The sequence below is a fragment of the Rhinopithecus roxellana genome, chromosome 8 (assembly GCF_007565055.1).
Source record: "Rhinopithecus roxellana isolate Shanxi Qingling chromosome 8, ASM756505v1, whole genome shotgun sequence".
NCBI classification, from domain to species: Eukaryota; Metazoa; Chordata; class Mammalia; order Primates; family Cercopithecidae; genus Rhinopithecus; species Rhinopithecus roxellana.
Genome location: NC_044556.1, coordinates 119949802 through 119970269, shown reverse-complemented (window position 1 = coordinate 119970269; position 20468 = coordinate 119949802). Strand labels below are relative to the sequence as shown.

Sequence of the window (20468 nt, the reverse complement as noted above, 5' to 3'; positions counted from 1 at the left end):
GTAACAAATGGATATATGTATCAAATGAGTAGTATGGGAGTCTTATGGAAATACAAATTACCCCACTTAATTCGTTTGCCAACTCTGTTACTTAGTTTTACCATTCACTCAATTTTTAAGACCCTTACTCCTCAAACAGATTTCGTCATTTAACTCTTACCTGTCTTTCCAGACTCAAATCTGTTACACTTCTGCCTCCTCCCCTCCCAAGTAGAATTTTCTGACCCCTCTATAGCTTTTACTGCCTCCACACTCATTTAGTACTTATACCCATTCCTTCTGTATATCATTTATTATAAATTACATTTTTAATTGCATCTTAAGTGTTTGTCTTATATTTCACTTAAACTAAAATTCTTAAAAACAGAGGTTATGTATTGTAAAATTATATATTTCCCACAGGACCTAGCACAGTATTATGCATGTGCTAAGTATAAAATTTGGTGATTGAATAATTCGCCTATACTGTGTGCCAAATGTATAAACAATGTGGTGGGTATGACCTAGCTAACATTTATCTGCAGGCCACTCAACAGCCCAGCATACTTTCAGAAAAGGAAACTTTGAAAGGCCTCAAAGCTATCCAAATAGTTATTACAAAAGCAATGTACTAACGTATTTGTTCTATGCATTGAACAACTCTGCAGCCATCACTTAAATATTTTTTTCCTCAGATTCTTTTTATTCTTAACTTATTCATAATTCTATCAAAAATAGGTTATCTAGATTCTTAGATTGGAACAAATGAGAAAGTAGCATAACTATAATCAGGAAAATGTCTTAACAAATACTTAAATTTAGGGAAAGAAGCACTTTATAAGCAAAGAAAAATAACTCAAAAAGCATACTAGTATAGAGCTATTTAGTATGGGTAATCAAGTATGTCTCATAACCCTAGGGACTGTACAATATTTAGTATTTATAATGAATATTGAATAATCAAGAAATATTTATGTGTAGTATGTCCTTTTAAGAATATAAGGAGTGTAAACTATATGAAGATTTCTAATGTAAGTTTGTGCATGTATTTTAATGTTTGGCACTTAAACTGTCAAGTATTGCTTATTTAGAAATTCACTTATTTGGTATATCTGATTCCCTAATCATGCTATACTAATAAAGCTGTGAAATACAATAAAGTATTACCTTTCACCAATACCAAACTATTTAATACCTCCTTGCCTATATTTGTTTTGTTTCCTTAGCCTGAACCATCCTTACTCTGTCCCCACCTTGCTTCCCTTCCTTATCTTTTTCTGTCTTTCTTCTTCATAGAAGACCATAAGCCTGCTTGAAGGCAGAGACTAATTCCTCTCTGTACTGGTATAGTACCAAATACATCGTAGATGCTCAATGAATGTTCAGTTATTGTGCTGCATTATTGTGAACCAGTACTTAAAGTACATATGGTCGTCTGTTCACACTCCCGGAGAGAACAACATGTCATGCTAACATTTTTCTTTATAGATTAAATATACAAGTTATTTTCATATTGTATTGCTTGATAGACTGGTTTTTCCTTCACATGTGTTTTACTGGCTACCATGTTTTTTCTTTCTAGATGGATTAATTGCCTCTGAAGGAGCCATAAGTCCCGATTTCTTCAATGATTACCACCTTCAAAATGGAGATGTTGTTGGGCAGCATTCATTTCCTGGCAGGTAAAGTTTTCCAAGAAAAATCTAATGTGTGGGATCTGTTGCGTTTGGAAAGCTAAAATTCTCTTCGCTCTCCATTTCTCTTCTTTTTCATTAAGAGGGGAAAAAAACCCTCAATCTTTTCAAGGACTTGTTTGTTTGATTTTAAAGTAACTTATGAAGTCACATTTTCTGTATTTAAAACACGGAGATCACAAGGCCGGACGCAGTGGCTTACGCCTGTAATCCCAGCACTTTGGGAGACCAAGACGGGCGGATCACGAGGTCAGGAAATCAAGAGCATCCTGGCCAACACTGTGAAACCCCGTCTCTACTAAAAGTACAAAAAATTAGCCGGGCATGGTGGCGGGCGCCTGTAGTCCCAGCTGCTCGGGGAGGCTGAGGCAGGAGAATGGCGTGAACCTGGGAGGCGGAGCTTGCAGTGAGCTGAGATCGCACCACTGCACTCCAGCCTGGGCGACAGAACGAGACTCCGTCTCAAAAAGAAAAGGGAGATCATAGATCTAAAAGAAAACATGCTCTTCAAGTTGGAAAATATAGATTGTCTGTTGACACAAACAATACTTTTTCCTAATTAACGAATGCAGATTGTTTCTGATTTTTCCTAATTAACGAATGCAGATTGTTTCTGAGTGTTTTCCAAAGCCATTAAAATATAAAATGAGAACACAAGACATGTATTTTAACAATTACCAAAGACATAGCTGTTTTTAAAAAGTTGGTGCTTTTATTAAATTGAAGACTTTTCCTCCCTAGATGGCATTTGCATAAAATATTTAAGAGGAAAAAAAAGTCAGGCCAGTATTGTTTTGCAATTATAATAAAGTTCCCCACAGCATATATCCAGCTTTATTACATAATGATATAATAGATTTTTAAAATCTCGCCAGAAAGTATAAATAATATTTTCCTCTTCATATCATTCCTAGAGTTGTGATATTTTAATTAAGGCTGACAGTTGACATTTCACATTAAGTTAGTCCAGTGAACAGATAGTGTTATTTTCCCTTAAGCCTATTAATTTTTTCATTAAATTATTAATTTATTTTTTCTTCTTAAATTCTACTTTTCATTAGGATAAGCTTATTCTGTATGTAAGATATGTTCATGTATTTTTTTAAATGAACAATACAGTTGCGACCAATGTGCGATAACTCTTAATGATCACTTGTAATACTATTTTAATCTAATACTAATTATAATTTCAACCATTATCGATTATCCATTGTATATAATCTGTTTTACAAATATTCATCTTATTTATTTTAACTTGCACAGCAACATTTTAAAACGAGTATTGTTATATCTGTTTTACTGATGAAGAAATCACAGCTCTAAAAATTCAAGGTTAACTGACAAATTCACACAAGTAGGATGATGGAGCAAAAATTTGAACTCAGGTATATATGTCACCAAAGTTTATGTTCTTTCCAGTATAACATGCTGTCTCATTTGGAGGAAACAAAACATACTGTAGTGATTTTTAAGCTCTTTTGATCACAACCCACATTAAAAGAAATACCTTTCATATTTGAACTTAATGCATACATACATATTTGTTTACATACATGTATCTACCTATATATATGTAAATGTTTTACATATATGTATCTACCTATATATATGTGTAAAACAAAACTTGCTTAAAGTGGTACTCTACCTGTAATACACAATGATATTTTATTATATTCCATTTCCTGTTTTAAATGCAAATTGCAACCCACTAAATTGATTTTACAACTTGCTGATGGTCATGACCCAAAGTTTAAAAGCATGGTGGAAAATCATAGCAGTATTACATGAAATATAATAACCTTATGTGTAGTTCAGTGTTCTGTAGTGTAGTTTAAATAGTAGCCCTTTAAAAATTGTTTCATCTGTGTACTAGACTGTCATAGTAAGAAACACCTTGCCTTAGGAAATAAAAGCTAAACATGGTTAAATACTAGAAAGCATATGGCTTTTGATTACTTCTGATGCTTCTGGCTTTATTAGCTATAATTATTTAAATAGAGGCTCTGTTTAATCATTATAAATACTGTATCAGGTGACAATTTACTGTACAAATGTTTTCTGAAACAATTGGGAAAGGAGAAATGATTTAGATATGTGATCTTAATATTTATATTGAAACATTTTGCTTATAGCGTTTATAAGATTATTCTGCCATTTATGTTTTACTTTTAGCAAAACATTATTTTTGTATCTCCTGCAGATACTGTGAATCTACAAAAAACCAACTGCTATAAATCATGCATTACTTAATTGAGAAAGACTTGCTTTTATTTTTTTATTTAATTATGTGACTTTTTAAAAACTAAACATTTTCACTAAAATATAGAAAACAATCCTTTTTTGCTCAATTCAGCAAAATCTCTAATTTCCAGTATTCGAAAATGCTTACTTTCTAAAATAATAAAAGTTTTGAGAGAGAGAAATGTATTCTACAAGTTATGTACTGGGTCCAAAGATTTCAGGATTTTATTCCTCCATTCTGTTAATAAGATTTTTTTAAATGACTTTGGGAAAATCCTTTTACCTTTGTACCTTTACTTTCTTTTTAAAAGTAAACATACTTAAGTAGCTTCTTTTACTTTACAAAAGACACAGCCCAGTAATGTTGACTTAAAAGATTAGGTAATAAAACTTACTGTAGACTATTTTTCAAATCAAAAGAATGATACAATTTTTATAATTATTTTCATTTGAGAATTGTTTGCCCTTTAGAAAGAACTTTCCCTGAGAAAGTTAAGACTTTCATCTCTTGTCTTTTGTAATTGTTAAGGCCTTAAATCACATTTAACTATATCACTTTTTTCATATTTAGAAGAAATAATTCACAATGAATTTTCTCAAATTTTGTGGTAGGTAACAGAACAAACGAGAAGGGACCCTAAACTGTGTCAGCAGAGCCACAGACAGATTACACAATATAGCCAAAGATTCATAGTTTTCTTTTTCTTACTCTGTTTTACTGACTCACTTTGGAATCATTTGCTTTTTTGCTTTTATTCAATCATTTATGGTTGGTTAAGATTCTCCTTTTAATAGGACCTCTAAGCTCTTTTGTAACAGTAACCATGGATCTGAAAGTGTGGCATTTTTGCAATTCAAAGATTTAAGTATTTTAAATCTTTACATAATTATTCACATATTTCAATATGATAATTTTGCTGCATAATGTGAAATTTTAAACTGTGGCTACATTTCAGCTCCTGATATCCTATAGGTGAATTTAAATCTCATTAAATAATAGTCATTCAAAAATATTTTTGAAATTTTTCATTTTAACTGATTTTAAGAAAAATAGGAATCTTTTTCAAGAAAATGTAAGTTAATTAAAGAGAAGTTGTTGAACTCCTATTCTTCATTTCTACTGTAAAGATGAAAATAAGCAGACTTAATGGACAACATGAAGAATTTGTGTTACCTGTGATAGAATAATAGCTTAATTGATCTTTACATATTGAAAAAGCTGATTCTCTAAGTATCTTAAAAAGAGGAAATGTTATCTATTTGGAGTTGTTGGGTGTTTTTCCTTTAAATCAGGGAAATGATCCAGATGATTTATAAATTCTTTCCCTGTTTCTTCTTCATATGTCTTTGATAAATAAGCACTGTCAAGTTATCTGGAGAAAGAATAATACTTGATTAATGTATAAAAGGTGAACTTTTATCATTACCATTGTTTGTAACGATTTGAGTATAACAATATGTGGGATAACACATGAAACAATATGACAGTGCCAAGTGGCATACTCTTCAGCCAGTTCTCATGGCTTTTCATTCTCTGTTTTCTTAATATTTCAGTTTGAGTGGATTCATGTAATAAATAATAAATTGCTAATTTGTATGACACAAGGGTTTTTTTAATTGTTTAAAGAAAAATTATTTCTTCATAAAATGACAAGGTTCAGTAATAGGATGAATGTATTAAAATCTGAGAAACTAAGCCAGATTTAGAGAAGAATTTAAATAGTTCAAATTGGTGTTTTTCTTAAAATCCACATCGGGGGTCCTTCTTAATCTGAATATCTGCATTTTTGTAAGATAGCAAGGCAGTTTAATAGGCAACAGTGAAAACAGTTAAACTTATCTCATTCTATAAGAAGACTGGATGTTTGATAAAATAGATATTGGCAATTGGTCTGTGAATCCTGGGTTTTAGACATGTGTCACTATCAGTTTGAACCTCTTGGCACCAGGATTTCCCAACATTTAGAGCTAATGCAAAATGCATTAGGGCTCTAAGGCATTAGCTATGGAGTTGCCAATCCCAGAGCATCAAACGTAAATCTTCCCCTCCCAAAATCTGAACTGGTGTTAGAAAGTAAAGTGGAACTTGCTTTTGAAGCTAATTAAAAATAATAGGAGCAAGACTAGGTTTTTTTCCAGTTATGTATACCATGTATCTGCACCATACTTTTGGACCATTTTTTTATTATAACTTTTACTTTTCAAGACTAACAAGAACCGCATGTTAAGGGTATTTTTAAACTGCTTCCAGCTTTTACAAATCAGTTTTTGTTGCAGTAAAAATGGTTCATTTTTCTTTTATAGGAATCCAATTTTCATAAACTGGAAAAAAATTGCAGACTGCTTAGGTTTCCTTGGGGCTTTGAAAAATAGTTTTCAGAGAGCCTGGAGTTCTTCTTTGTGGTTGGCACAGTGATGTCATTTACTGACCATTTCAATGGTGTCAAAGACAAACTAGATGTGTGCATTTTCTGAGCCATCTGACTCTTACACTTTCATTTTCTATGTGTGTGTTATAGCCTGCCTCTTTTTCTTAGGGTACTGTAGTATTAACTTTTTTATGCATTATATGTATTGTATATTACATATACATATGCCTTCTATTTTGGTCTCTTTTTTTTCAAATATTAAATCACAGTTGAATATTAGTTGTACTTTAAAAAATCATACTGAGGAGAACTAACAAATTATTTCTTTAAAATGTAAGAAATAATCTTTTACCCAAATTTTTAAATGTATGATTTTTTAATTCTAGAATTCTACATATAAAAAAATTAGACTTATTTGTTTAGCTGTAAGGCTGCCTTAATTATACTCAGCTATTTAGTTTACTGTTTTTTCCCTTGAGAAAGCAACCTCAAAATTATATATTCTCTGTTTAAAAGGCATTGTACAGTGTTTACAAAACTACATATTCCTAGAACTATATATTATGAGTTTGTTTCAAAGCAGTTATTCAAAAGAGAAACTAAGTTGTCTATTTTACAGCCCTTAATTTGGCCAAGCAAAAAATTCTTTTATATTGAGAGGAAAGTAAATATGCCTGCAAAATTCCTTCTTTGATAAGTCCTTTATCAATGTTTAATTAATAACCCAAACTCATTTGTTCTAATAACTTAAGTTCTGATGATCTTCCTTACTGTGGCCATAGCATAGCAATTAGATGGAAGGATCAAAAAAGTGAAAAGAACCTCTCAGAAGCACATTCTTTGATAGATATTGACACCAACCATTTGTTCAGCATTGTAAGAACTAACCTAATTGCTAAAAACCTATAAAATCTTTTTAAAGTAATCATTGACTAAAATACTGCTTCATTTAATGTGTTATTACTTTTTTTTTTTTTTTACCAAAGATGATCATAGTTTTTCTATTATTTATGAATTTCTTATTACTTTTTCTCAGCAGAAAACATGCTTCCTGAAGCCTTTCAAAAAAACTGACTTAGCGATTTTTCTAGACATGGTGGTTACAAAATAAAGCAGACAGATAACATTTTCACCTATCAATTGCCAAATAATTTCTAATGCTAATACCCACACATCAGAGCAAAACGGTACTCCTAAACACCTCTTGCAGGATTTAAGTTAATAAAACCTTTATGAAAGGCAAGATGATAAAGAACAAGAACCTTAAATTGTTTACTTCCTTTTATTCTATAACTTTATTTCTAAGAATTTGTCCTTATGAAATAATCAGAGATAAAGACTGATAAATAATTAATTATGTGTCAAAGAAAATTGATAATTGAGGGTAGTGAAATAAACATTTTTACAACATTATTTTTGTGCCATGAGATTTTTGTCTACATATTAGATTATATTATTACACTGGTACTCTAAACTTTATATGTGAATGTCAACATAAGTCAAAATAGATACATTTAGCAATAAATATTCACCTTTCATAAACTTCTTGACTTTTTAAAGGATTTACCACAGTGAACTTTTAATTTTCCTCTTCCTTATTAAAAAAGTATTTTATAAAAATTTTATTCACATATGATGTTTTGATAGCATAAAATTGGATACATCACTGCCACATCTGTAATTCTAGTAACTGATAATAGACAGTATGGTTAAGAATATTTGCTCAATCTATTTATATTGATTTTCATGTATTAAAACATGATAACAGATTTGTTTACTTATTCTTAATATGTAAACATTTTAAGATGAGTCTATTATGAAACATAGTATAAAAAAAAAAGTCATTAAAGGCAAGGCACTGTCATACGTTTTATTTACACTTTGTTCTTGACATGCACATTTGTGTAGGTCCCTAATTGTTCTTAACTGGATTTAGGTTGGGATATTTGCAAGAGTTGCTTCTCAATGTAAATAGAATTTTAAGTCATTATTTAAACATACTCAGTAGAACCTCTTTATAGCAACAGTAAGGCTGGATAATAATACAGTGTCCTGTTTACTTTTAAAAGTTGCTCTGATTTGGGCATGGTATATGATTTGATCTAAAAATACTCAGATCTGTGCAAATTTTTATAATAATTGTATTCTGTTTTCCAAATGACATTATTTTCAATATATGTAAGCATCTATTTCAAGCCAAGTAATAAATGACATAGGTAGGTAAAACCAATAGAAATAATTATAAGTTATTTCCACCTTCTTCAGTATTAATGAAGCAGAAGTGTACGGTAAAATTTTTTGAGTAAAACCATAAGAAATAGTATTATATGACAAGCAAAATTATTCCTAAGATAATGAAGTGGTCATTTTACTCTTAAACTTGTGGGATGGTAAAAACAGGAGAACAAGAGTGCAATAGTTATGTCACAGCATAGTTCTAATTAATGAGAAAAAAAGCAAATAAAAAATTTTTATACTACAAGAGTCTTGATCTTACATAATCTTTACATGAAATCCCTTTTTTCTTTCTGTATACTTTCATAGCAGCTGTCCCAATTACTTTTTTAGTTAAGAAGGTGGAGTACCTTAGGAGCCTTCTAAAAGATTCAAATAATAAAATGTTTAAGCCTTTTTACTCTAAGTATATGAAGACTAATAACTTACATTTATCTTGCATTTAAATCTTCATGTATCTTATTTGATCATCAAAAAGTGTGTGAGGTTATAGGGCAAAGAGTAATATTGTCCCTATTTTCACAATGTGAAAATTAAAGTTCAGAGATTTTTAAGAAATAGCCTAAAACCAGGTAGCTAATAGTGAAGCCTTTAAGCTTGGTAAGAGTCAACACTCTTACTATTACATCATTATTGCCTCCAGATGACAAGGAGATATATTAGTCTTATCAGTGAACTGTACTTTAGAAAGTTTAAAATAAATGTTATTAAAATTCAGAGTAAGATATGTAGGTTTTGTTGTGCAACACGACATACTGTTTACTTAGTTTGATTTAATACATTTGACATGGTTTACTGCAAATCGGTGATTCAGATTTGCTTGGAAGTGAGCTGCTAAGGGTTTATTAACACATTAAGTAATTAGTTCACTACCTTTAAATTATCTTAAATAGTTCACTAAATTCTCTACAGATTAAATCCAGTTGTATAAAAAATGGGAATGAAATAAGTGGGATATTCTCAGTCTAGAAGGGTAAATGCCTCTTAAAAAATCATTTATTCAGCTAATTAAGCAGTTTAAATTTTTGCATACATGATGGTATTCTTTTAAAAATGCTCCTAAATGAATCCATGGGCTTGTTGTATATTAGTCTGATTTCTCTTATTTGTTTAGACTTCTTAGAGAGACAGCTTCTTTCTAGTATTGAAAAGACAAGGAAATTCAGTTCTGCTACTTGGACACTAATGATTTGCATTTCCCAAGGAGAATTGAATTAGGTTTTATTAGTAAATCGGGCCTATAACCTTTAAGGGCAGATTTTATTAGATTATCACACATCGGCATTAGTAAATTGTAAATGTAACTGAAATATAGACATATGAGCCACAAATCAAGGCTTAGAATCCTGGAAACTTGGGAAGATGTTTTATCCTAGAGAAATTATAATCCTGAGTTGAAAAAATATTTCAAATGATTAGCTTTCTTTTGAAAATTTAGAAACAAGAGAAGTTGGTGACAGAACTACCCTCTTCAAGTTAGTGTTCAATTTAATTCTGCTAATCTGAGCAAAAATTTTGAAGGCATGGACGTTAGCTATATAGAAGGCCCAAAGGTGCTCCCAAATAAAACCAAATTTATTGTGACTTTATTAGTGATGGTGGCAGTGGCCCATCTGGAGCAGCTGCTGCAGGGATGCCAGCTGCAGTTGGGGAGGCACAGCTGACATTGCGAGCTACACAGAGCTGTGAGGCTGGGAAGAGGCAGGAGTCCTGCCCCCTGCCAAGTTGGCAGGCCAGGAGCCCCGCACTCCTGGGTGCAGCTGCAGCCACCCAGCCACAGCTTGAGACCAGGTCATCCCAGTGCTCCTGGGGGCCCGGAGAAGACCCCCTGCCCCTGCAGTTTCAGAAGTGCCTGCTTCCGCTCCCTGGCCTCTCCCTGCTGCCGGCACCTACTCCAAATTTGCGGGAAAGTTGAAGCCAAGCCCAAGCACTGTCATGATCTGGCTGGGTGTGCCTGCACTTGGAGCAGCCCTGACACACTAGCACCCCCCGGCCCCCCGCCCTGCCCCAGCCCCCTCTGAAGCTTTGGGCACCTACGAGCTCAGGGAGGGAGGCCAGGGGATGCTGAAGGTGGCTCAGTATGGGCTGCCTGGGCGCAGTGGATGGCATGTTGATGGCAGCAGGCAGGCTCCTGGACAAAAAGGGGTGAGTCCCCAGTGAAACCCCACCTTCTAGCCAGTGATGGCCTGAACCTGGGGACCAGGCTGCCGGTTCCAGGTGGAGTCTTCCACCCAAAGTGAGAACTTGTACTTTTTCTGGCCCTGTCCATGGCCAGCCATGGACAAATCAGCATGCACTTCCTCCCTTCTGAGCCTATAAAAACCCCAGGCTCAGCCAGACTCGTACAGATGTGGGGATTACCTGCTTGCTATAAGGAGCTACCCACTGCAGATCTCCTCTCTGCTGAGAGCTGGACACTCATCAGGCCGCCTGCAGAAAGGAGCTACGACTTTGGGTTTCCTGAGAGCTGTTCTGTCACTCAATGGAGCTCCTCTTCCCCTTTGCTTATCCTCCGGTTGTCCACTTCCCTCATTCTTCCTGGATGTGAAACAAGAACTTGGGACCTGAATGGCAGGACTCGAAGAGCTGTAACAAATGGGGCTGAAACACATCGCCCCCACTCGCCATGTTGTGGGAAACGAGAAGGAGAGAAGAGCTGTGGCTCTTCCAAGAGCCCAGACCTAGTTGCTCCTGAGCCAGGGCTGTGACACCCTCTGTGGGGCTTTGTGGTTCCCAGTTTCTCCAGGCTTCTGGGCACCTCTGTGTTCCCCTCATCCAGACGCAGTTGCTCAGAGCAGGAGCTACGTACATTACATCTGGTCCATCTGCAGCCTTGCATGGAGCCAGCACCTGTACCAGTGCCTGGAGCTGCCCACCCTGCCATAGCAGCCAGTCAGCCAGCATGCCTGATGTGTGTGGTGACCAGGCCCTGCATTCGCTTACCCACACACCCCTCGCCATTCCACACCTGGCTAACCCGTGGCTGGTGTGGGATGCAGGTTTGTAGTGCAAGCTAAGCACAGCCCACCTGGCGGAGTGGACAGAACGAGCTCAGGGAGAAGGTGCCGCCCAGCCACAATGGTTTCTGGGTGCCGAAGCAACACCCCAAGGATCCTGTGACACTAAGACTTTCACTTAGTAGAAGAAATTCAGCATAATTGAGTCTACAAATTTAAAAAAACGTAACCCGAATATGACTGGAACCTTTAAAAATGTTAACACGTCAATTATGGTGTAGCTTTCTACAAGAAAAGATAACACAGAAGCTAATCCAGTTGTGTCTGGCAAGTTAATTATATCATCACCATTGAAGAGTGATTGTCTAGTGTTAAAGGTCATATACTTTTCACATGTATTAATTGCATTGTTGTTGGCTTTACAGGTAGAAATTAGTTGTAAATTTAAATGGAAAGGAAGAAGGTCTTTAAGCAAAGATGACTGCTCTTATGACATATTTTACCTAGGAAATGCTCTTATTTAAAAAAAAAATGATTTTTAAGGGAATATAATGCAAATTACCATCATAAAGTCTTGCTCCTTCATATTATAATGAGAATAACAAAATTGTGTATAATTGGTTAATAAGCATCACTACCCCCTCCAAAAACATAAGGGAGAGAAATACAGCATGTCATCTTTTATTTCCTTTAAATATGAATGTAATGATATTGAGCTTACTCCTTAACTCAAGGATATTTTCTAATTTAAGGTAGATTTAATCTAGCCTATTTGTGTCTTCATTGATTTAACAATGTAATTTAACTATTTATGAACAGTTGTTAGATTTCTTATATTAGAAATATTAAACTAGATATTTTTTCTAAGGTATTTGTTTTTTAAGAAACAGCTAAAACCTAGGGCCTACACGTTTTCAAATGTAATTTTAAATGTAATATTAATTCCCATAATCTCCTTATTGCCCATAGTCCTTACAGATGTGCTGTTACAAATAGCTTACTCCTCAGATATGAGCCATATGGGCTCTGTAAACAGATTTGCACTTATTCTGAATAGGAATTGTACAGATTGTAGATGAATTATTAAGTAAATTTATATTACCAAATAAATCTAAGAATAAAGTATTAAGCTGTATTAAATGAGAAAGGAATGTGCAAATGAAGACCTACCTGCGTTAATAAGTTTAGTGGTTACCTTCTTGGTTTCAACCAAAAGAAATTAGTTTTTTGTTGTTGTATTTTTTAAAGGGATGGGGGGCGTCTTTAAACCCGCTTACAGAAGTATCTAAGACAAAAACAAGGAAATATAATGTAAAAACTCAGCCAGTCCAAACCACTTGAACTGCTGTGACAGCTCATAAAACTGAGAGTAGTTTTTAACTGGGCTCTGTTTTACATTGCCAAAGTGAATTTTCCTTGCAGGAAGTAGCCAGAGGGTTTATTTAGTTTCCAGTCCATGGCTTTGATCTTTCTGTACTGTCACATCTCGGGTTACATAGCCCTTTTTCACTGCAGTAAATCTGCAGCAGTTAATGAGAATAAAATTTCCTCTTTCTTACTGATCACATGCTGTTGAATGCCAAACCACAGCCAACTGCGTATTTGCAGAATTTCAGCTACAATGTATGAAAACAGCGCAATCAGTTTAATCTTGTTATCTTTGCAATTCATTTTATTGGGCTTTCTTCCTTTTCAAGTGACCTACTTTATCCAGTCAAGTGGTTGCAGGCCAAACTTGGAAGAAAGATTTAAAATGTGAATAAACTAAGAGGAGAAGGTGTGCAGGAGGTGGGGCGGGGAGGGCAAGTGGAAGTTCGTCTGCACTACCGTGAAGATTCCAAGACTCCATAAATTGAGTCTATTTTAATCCTTTTACAAGACCAAGGCTTTTTTGCTTTTTTCTCAAATAAAATAAAATGGTTGGTTATTTCGTTATTTTGTATGTTTAGTTTCAACATAAGTTTGTACTTACTGGGTTTATTTAATGAGTCGTAACATTATTTTTTCAGTTTTCGTTATAGAGAAGACACCACAGTACTTAAGGAAATTTAAGGGAATTTCAAGGATTTCAAAAAATTGAAGTTCCACTTTATAAGAGCTCTTCTTAGAGTAAAAATAACATCGTTGTTAACATACACTAAACCACCTTATCAAATGGGTCCTTACATACATAAAGGAAATATTATGAATATGTTGAATAAATCAATTGGAATTTCAAAATCACATTTAAGCAAGCTGAATTTTATACATTAATATGTGCATTCTCATAGTAAAGTACATAAAGATTCATATTTATTTTCTTTTTTGTTACAATGAAACCTTTCAATTGAGGCATTAATAATGTGATTCAGTTAATACAGGTTAAATATAATTTTTACTTACACCTCTTATCTTTTCTACTGCTTTGTTTTTGTGGTTGGCAACTGGAAGTTAGCAACTTCTTTGTCAAGAAATTCACCCTCAGGGGGCCATCTTGAGTGACAGTCATTGAATAAATACATTTTATTATATCTTTATATTAGGTCAAATTTACATATAGAAATATGAAATTTTATAAAATAAATTTAAAAAGGAAATCAGCTTATATTTTCCCAGAAGACTGAAGTCGCAGTTACTGTTGTAGCCATTTAATTTCACAGAAAAAATTATTCCCATCCTCATAAAAATAAAAATGTTGAGATAGATCAAAAATACGTAATACTCATGTATTGATTTAGATGACTATTGTAAAAGCAGTAACTAAAAGTGTATTGAGAACTCAGAAGACTGTTTTTGAATTGGGGACAGTAAAGTCAGATCTCCTGATAAAAAGAGAATCCACTTATGGGGAAGTGCCTGTTGTTAGTTACCCCAACACAAGAGGAGGGTAAGAGGAGTGGTTTGAACATTTTAAAGGAAAGAGAGTACAGCACTCACAGGGCCTTTTCAAAAGGTATTAGGTACAATGCTGGAATGTTGAACTTTCAAAATGTAGCTTATATTCTTAGAATTGTTTTCAAATAGACCTATGTCTACTTAAATTGTAACATAATAGTTTGCATGTGAAAAAAAGATGAAGGTGAAAACAGAATTTTAGACTTTATCTGAGGGCCTGTTCTACGGATTGCTTCTTTGTTTCTTTGCAACTTTAAATCTGCCCAAAATTCTAACCTTGAAAGTCCACAGAAAGTTTCTGCATGAAGATTGTTTTCTTCAGTTTTTGTTGTTCTTTAAAATACACACATACACACACACACACACACACACACACAAATCTTAAACAAGTGCAACTACTCAAAAGAATTTGTTTTGGGGACATGAACAACCCAGTAAAGTTTTACATGAAACTGCTAGAAAGGAGTAGAAACAATGCAGACTTCAGTGACATACACAATCTTTATTCTAATTGTGTTATTTTAAATGGTATTCTCTAAATCAGGGGTCCCCAACTCCCGGGCCAGTACCTGTACATGGCCTGTTGGGAACTGGGCCACACAGCAGGAGGTGAGCAGCAGGCCAGCAAACCTTACTGCCTAAGCTCCACCTCCTGACACATCAGCAGCGGCCTTAGATTCTCATAGGAGCACAAACCCTGTTGTGAACTCTGCATGCGAGGGATCTAGGTTGCGTGCTCCTTATGAGGATCTAACTAATGCTTGATGATCTGAGGTGGAACAGTTTCATCCTAAAATTGTCTGTCCTCCCCCATCTATGGAAAAATTCTTCCACACAACCAGTACCTGGTGCCAAAAAGGTTGTGGGCTGCTACTCTAAATGGTTTCAGATCTGTGTACAATATGAGATGGATGGACCAATAATGATGATGGCAATTATTGAAATTAGTGAGTGCCAGGCAGTATATGAATTGCTATTTATTACATCCCTTATCTAATTTACTCTTCACAACAGCTGAAGAAGGGAGACACTATTATTAAGAAAACTGAAGCGTGTAGGTTTAAGCAACTTGCCCAAGGTTATCTTGCCACCACTCAATCAATAAACTATTCTTACGTCTGCCTATCTTTCTTCTGTTACAATGAAGGAAGTTTTTTCAAAATCCAGTCAACCCATTTTTATTCTAGACCCCATTCTTGTCTTTTCAAGGACTTCTTTTTGTCGTCACTCTTTTCCCCTCTACTGGATCATTCCTGTCAGCATACACAATCAGATATACATAAATCATAAATCAGCATAAACATAAATCAGAATCTACAAAGTTAAACTCTTTGGCCCCACATCATACTCCAACTACTGCCTGTTTCTCAATTCCCTTTATCCATAACTTCTCAAAAGACTTGCATGTGTTCTTCAACTTACCCAGTCTTGTCAGAATCACCAGTCGTCATCATATTGCCAAATCTAATGGCCATTCTCATCTTTACCTCTCAGCTGGTTTTGACACAGTTGACCAGGCCCCTGCTTTTTGAAACTCCCTTCTTTCAGCTCTCAAGATAGATACTCCATTTTTCTGATTTTCCTCCCGAGCCCTTTGTCATTCCTTCCCAGTGTTCTTTGCTGGCTATTCCTTCTGTTTTCCATATTTGAATGCTGGTTACTTCAGGGCTATATCCCTGTTCTCTATCCGTACTCTATTTGGGGGGACCCTCTTTTCTAACTGCACCCACCACACCTAGGATTACATCCAGATCCATGGCTTTAAGTACCATTTGTAAACTTATATTTTTAGCTTAGACTTGTCCTTTCAGCGCCATCCTTATTCCTTATGCTATCCAACTGAATGTTTAGTAAAATTATCAAACTTAGCTTTTGATTTCTCACATATAAACAGGTTCCTCCCATAATCTTCTCATCTCAGTGTGTGTCACCACTATCCACCCAGTAGTTCAAGCTTTAAACTTTGGAATCTTCCTTATTATCTCCCTTTTCTTCATCAGTAGCCTCTCTCTCCACTGCAAACCATCTGCGTATCCTATTGTTTTCATTTCATTTCTAGAATAGGTCTGAAATTTGGCTATTTATTTCCATTTTCACTGTTAGTACCCTATTCCATGCCACCATCATCTGCCAACTGAACCATTCAATAGCCTAATTTTCCTGCTACCACACTTCCCTTCTGCTTCATTTTGTCCACAGTAGCCATCATGATCTTTTTCAAGTTTGTCATACCACATCTCTCACCTGCCTTCAGTGGCTCCCCATACTCCTGTAATAAAATACAAATTGCTTACCATGTTCTATAAAGTCCTGCATTATTCGACACTTATCTACATCTCCAGCCTCATCAAATGTTCCAGTTATAATTGCTTGTTAATTCTACCCACTCTGGACTCCCTTCTCTTCCGCAGACATTCACCAAGTTCTTTCTCACTTCATCACCTTTGCGCTTAACTTGAATAGTCTTTCGACTTTTTAAATAACTGGCTTCTTCTTACTTTTCAAGTCTCAGTTCAAATATTACTTCTTCAGAGAGTCTTTTCCTAAGACAATTATCAAAGAATCTGCTTCTCCCTCATCTAACCTAGTAGTTTAATTTTTGTTCACTTGTTCATTCTCCCTCCTACCACAAGAATACAGTCTCTAGATGGGCAAGAACTTTGACTGTCTTTTTCCAAGTTGTATCTACTGGCACACACTAGGTTCTTAACAGACGTTCGTTTAATAAAAGTTATAAAGGTCAGAGCCAGTATTCAGACATAGATGTCTTACTCCATTTCCCATGCTGTTTTATTTGCAGTGTGAACTTTTTTATAATTTCTTAATTTTAATTTTTACTATTTCAGTATCCTTTCAAATGTACAATGCATATCATCTATTAAATATATAATCAACTAGATGTGTATTATATATCCTGCTTATAGTATCATATGCTTTGTATTATAAAATTATTGATAGGAGCCTATGCTATATGGAAAATTTTTCTAATAACCTAGGTAAGATAAAAACAGACTTTAAATAGGTATATTTTACACAAATGAAGATGCTTGGCTTCATAATTAAGATCCAGTTAAGTGATTCTTAGTGTATTTATATTATACTACTACAAGTCTAATTAAATATACCGAGAAGTACCCATCTATACTGAATATAAACACAATCTCTATCAGAAAAATTTTCTTTTCTTTTCAAAAATAACTCTTATAATGTCCCAATATTACGAGTGTGTAAAATCATATTTCTAGTCCATTTACTTTAGCCTAAAGAAACATTATAGGTTCACCATAATGGAGGAAGAAATAATATGATTAGTGTTCAATTTCTCATTAATAATAGCAATAACCAACTGACTAGAATTGCAAAATAATTATTTTCTTGGAGTTATATTTTTCATGGAGAAAGATCAGTAGAATACATGCTTGGAAGTCACATAATTTCAGTTATAGTCAATTTCATTGCTGATTTGCTGTAAATTTTTTTTTTTTTTCAGTTTTGTTGTACCTGGAGAAATGGCTCCATGTTTAAACATCAAGGAGTATTTGTTTTAAGAATTTTTACGGCTGTATCTTTAGAGGATAGTGTAATTTTAGAGGATGGTTATGACTTTAGAGGATATTAAAGTTGGTTATATCTTTAGAGGATCTTAAAGTTGTATCTTTAGACTTGTATCTTAAAGTTGTATCTTTAGTTGGTTGTATTTTTAGAGGATAATCAGAATATTTTTAAAATCTGTATTAGTTTTCATAGTGCAGTAGCTTAAGTTCTGTAGCAACAAATACTACTCCATACTTAAAATGAATAGAGTTTCCTTGTTTGTGTTTCTTTCCTATTACCAGGTTATAACTAATGATCTGTTAGTAGTCAATAAATCATAAAAATAGCATATATGCTGTTGGGATTTTTTTGTTGTTATTGCTGTTATTTCCTAAAGATACTTATAATTTTACTTAAAGTTTCTGTGATGACAGGTGAAATTAACTTTATAAAGCACAAAATATAGGATAAAATATAGAATCACTTAATGTTTGCTTTTAACACTTAAAATTTCCTTTATTCATAACCTTTTTAGTTGACAAGCACTTGGATGAGGTCTTGGGATATAGAGGTCAGTAAGAAATAATCTCTTTCTCTTTAAGAGGCTTATATAGTTCAGGGTTAAAAGTATAATTTTTTGAGATGAGTTAAAGCATTCTATTTATTATTCTTTCAGCTTTCTGTTTTGAAAATATTTAAGGGTAATAGTATTAGGCTTATAAAAGTAATACTACGTTGTCAGTATCTGGACATCAATGGTCTTTCATCTGTTTCTGCCCACTTGTATGTTATTCCAATATCTTGAGAGATATATATATACACATTCCTCTAAAAATTAAGGAGCACTCAGATGTTTAAGATGTTTCTTCTACTGTAAATAGAATAAATAATATTTGTCTATTGGAAATATTTCCAGTAGAATAAACATCTTAAACATTTCTGAATTCTTAATTTTTAGAGGAAACAGAATTAATGATAATTTAGAAAAGAATGCCACTTTATCTTAAATAGTACTCTCCCTCCTTATATTTTATGAAGAGCATGATATTTGGAGTGTGTCATTCATTAACTTACTTCTGGTACAAAAACACAGACCTTTAGTATCTTCTTATACACACACACGAAAAATCTAGAGAATGTGAATTTTCTTAGAAAAAAAGTAAATAGGTCCAGATTTTATAGCATTCTAAGCTAAGCAGTACAATATTTGTCAAAGAACCACATTATTTTTGAAATATAACTTTTTAAATTATATATGCTGTTTCATAAAACATCGTACTTTGATGGTCTGATAATTCACTGATGTTTACTTCTTTACAACAATAAGTAGTTTGGAAGGATTAGTCGAAACAACAACTTTTGGTGTCTTTGTAATAGAGATATTCCCTCTTTAGAAACACATCAGAGTCCTAAAAAATGTAATTTGAATAATTACAGGTTTGGGGAGAACCATTTTATCAAGGAGCTTGATATAAATATTGATTTTCTATGACTCCCATCTCATGTGTGAAAGTTTTATTGAGTTAAAACTGACTTTTCATTTTACATAGATAGATACATACTCCCAAAGGAACAAGAGACAAACATTTTAGTCTTTGAAATTCTTTTAACACTGACATCATAGCTATTGATGAATTTTTAACACTTTTCATTGGAAGAGTTTTAAATTATAAAGGATTTGTTAAAATGCATCAGGTTTTCTAATTTTAAAAAAGTGGTCATTTGAAAATGGAGGTGATGTCTGGAGTTAAAGGATTAATTATGAACTATAATCTTATAGAATTTACCTGTAGGAATTTTAGGCTAACACGCAGTCTTCCAGTATTAGCCCAAATTACTTGGTGATCTAACGCTCAGTTCCTCCATGAATTAGATAGAACTCAGACCTGCTCCAAAGAGATAAGTGTGGGACTCTGTAATATAATTTATTTTCAAATGCTACTTTGTTTTGTGTTTAAACATAATTATTAGTAATTTTCTAATCATTTTTCTAATATTATAGTTAATTATGGGTATATGTAAAATCTGTGTGTATTTATTTTGATTCTTAAGTAAAAGCTACATATTTCATGGTCTCATTTTAGAGTAGAAAGGCACAATTAACAAAAGCTGTCTTGCACCCTTTGAATAAGCTAAAGATTTTAAATAGTCTTTTGAATACACTTAAACAGGAACATAATCAATGATTTCCTGAACATATTCTCTTTTTATGAACATAAGTCAACATTATATTTTAAGAAATATAATGTATTTTATACATTTTAAGCCTGTTTTCCTTGTTTAGCTTTAGAAGAAACTATATCTAAAGTTGATACACCCCGATTTTTCAGGGTTTTCCAGCCAAAAGCAAAGCACCTTCCTACTGGCCTGTCAGAAATTAAAAGGCACAGTGATCTTAAAAAGGAATCCAGATTTGTGTAGACAGTATCAAGTGGCTAATTTAGAGCCCCTCAAGTGTGAAAGGATGGGAGGAGGCTTCTATGAACATAGTTAGGCAAGTAAATTTTTTAAATGCAACTGTAGCTTAAAATTTACATCTTTTCAAATTTATACAAGAAACCCTATAAAGCTATATTGATAAAGGT

At 33.7% G+C, this 20468-nt stretch overlaps 1 protein-coding gene across 3 annotated transcripts in view; it reads left to right on the top strand.

The window, feature by feature from the left end:
• KIFAP3 (kinesin associated protein 3) overlaps nt 1–20468 on the top strand; it is a 153804-nt gene that overhangs the window by 119247 nt on the left and 14089 nt on the right. For all 3 annotated transcript variants that reach the window (XM_010361093.2, XM_010361110.2, XM_010361101.2), the window contains exon 19: nt 1562–1661. In XM_010361093.2, coding sequence (XP_010359395.2) covers nt 1562–1661 — 100 coding nt within the window. The remainder of the gene's footprint in view (nt 1–1561; nt 1662–20468) is intronic.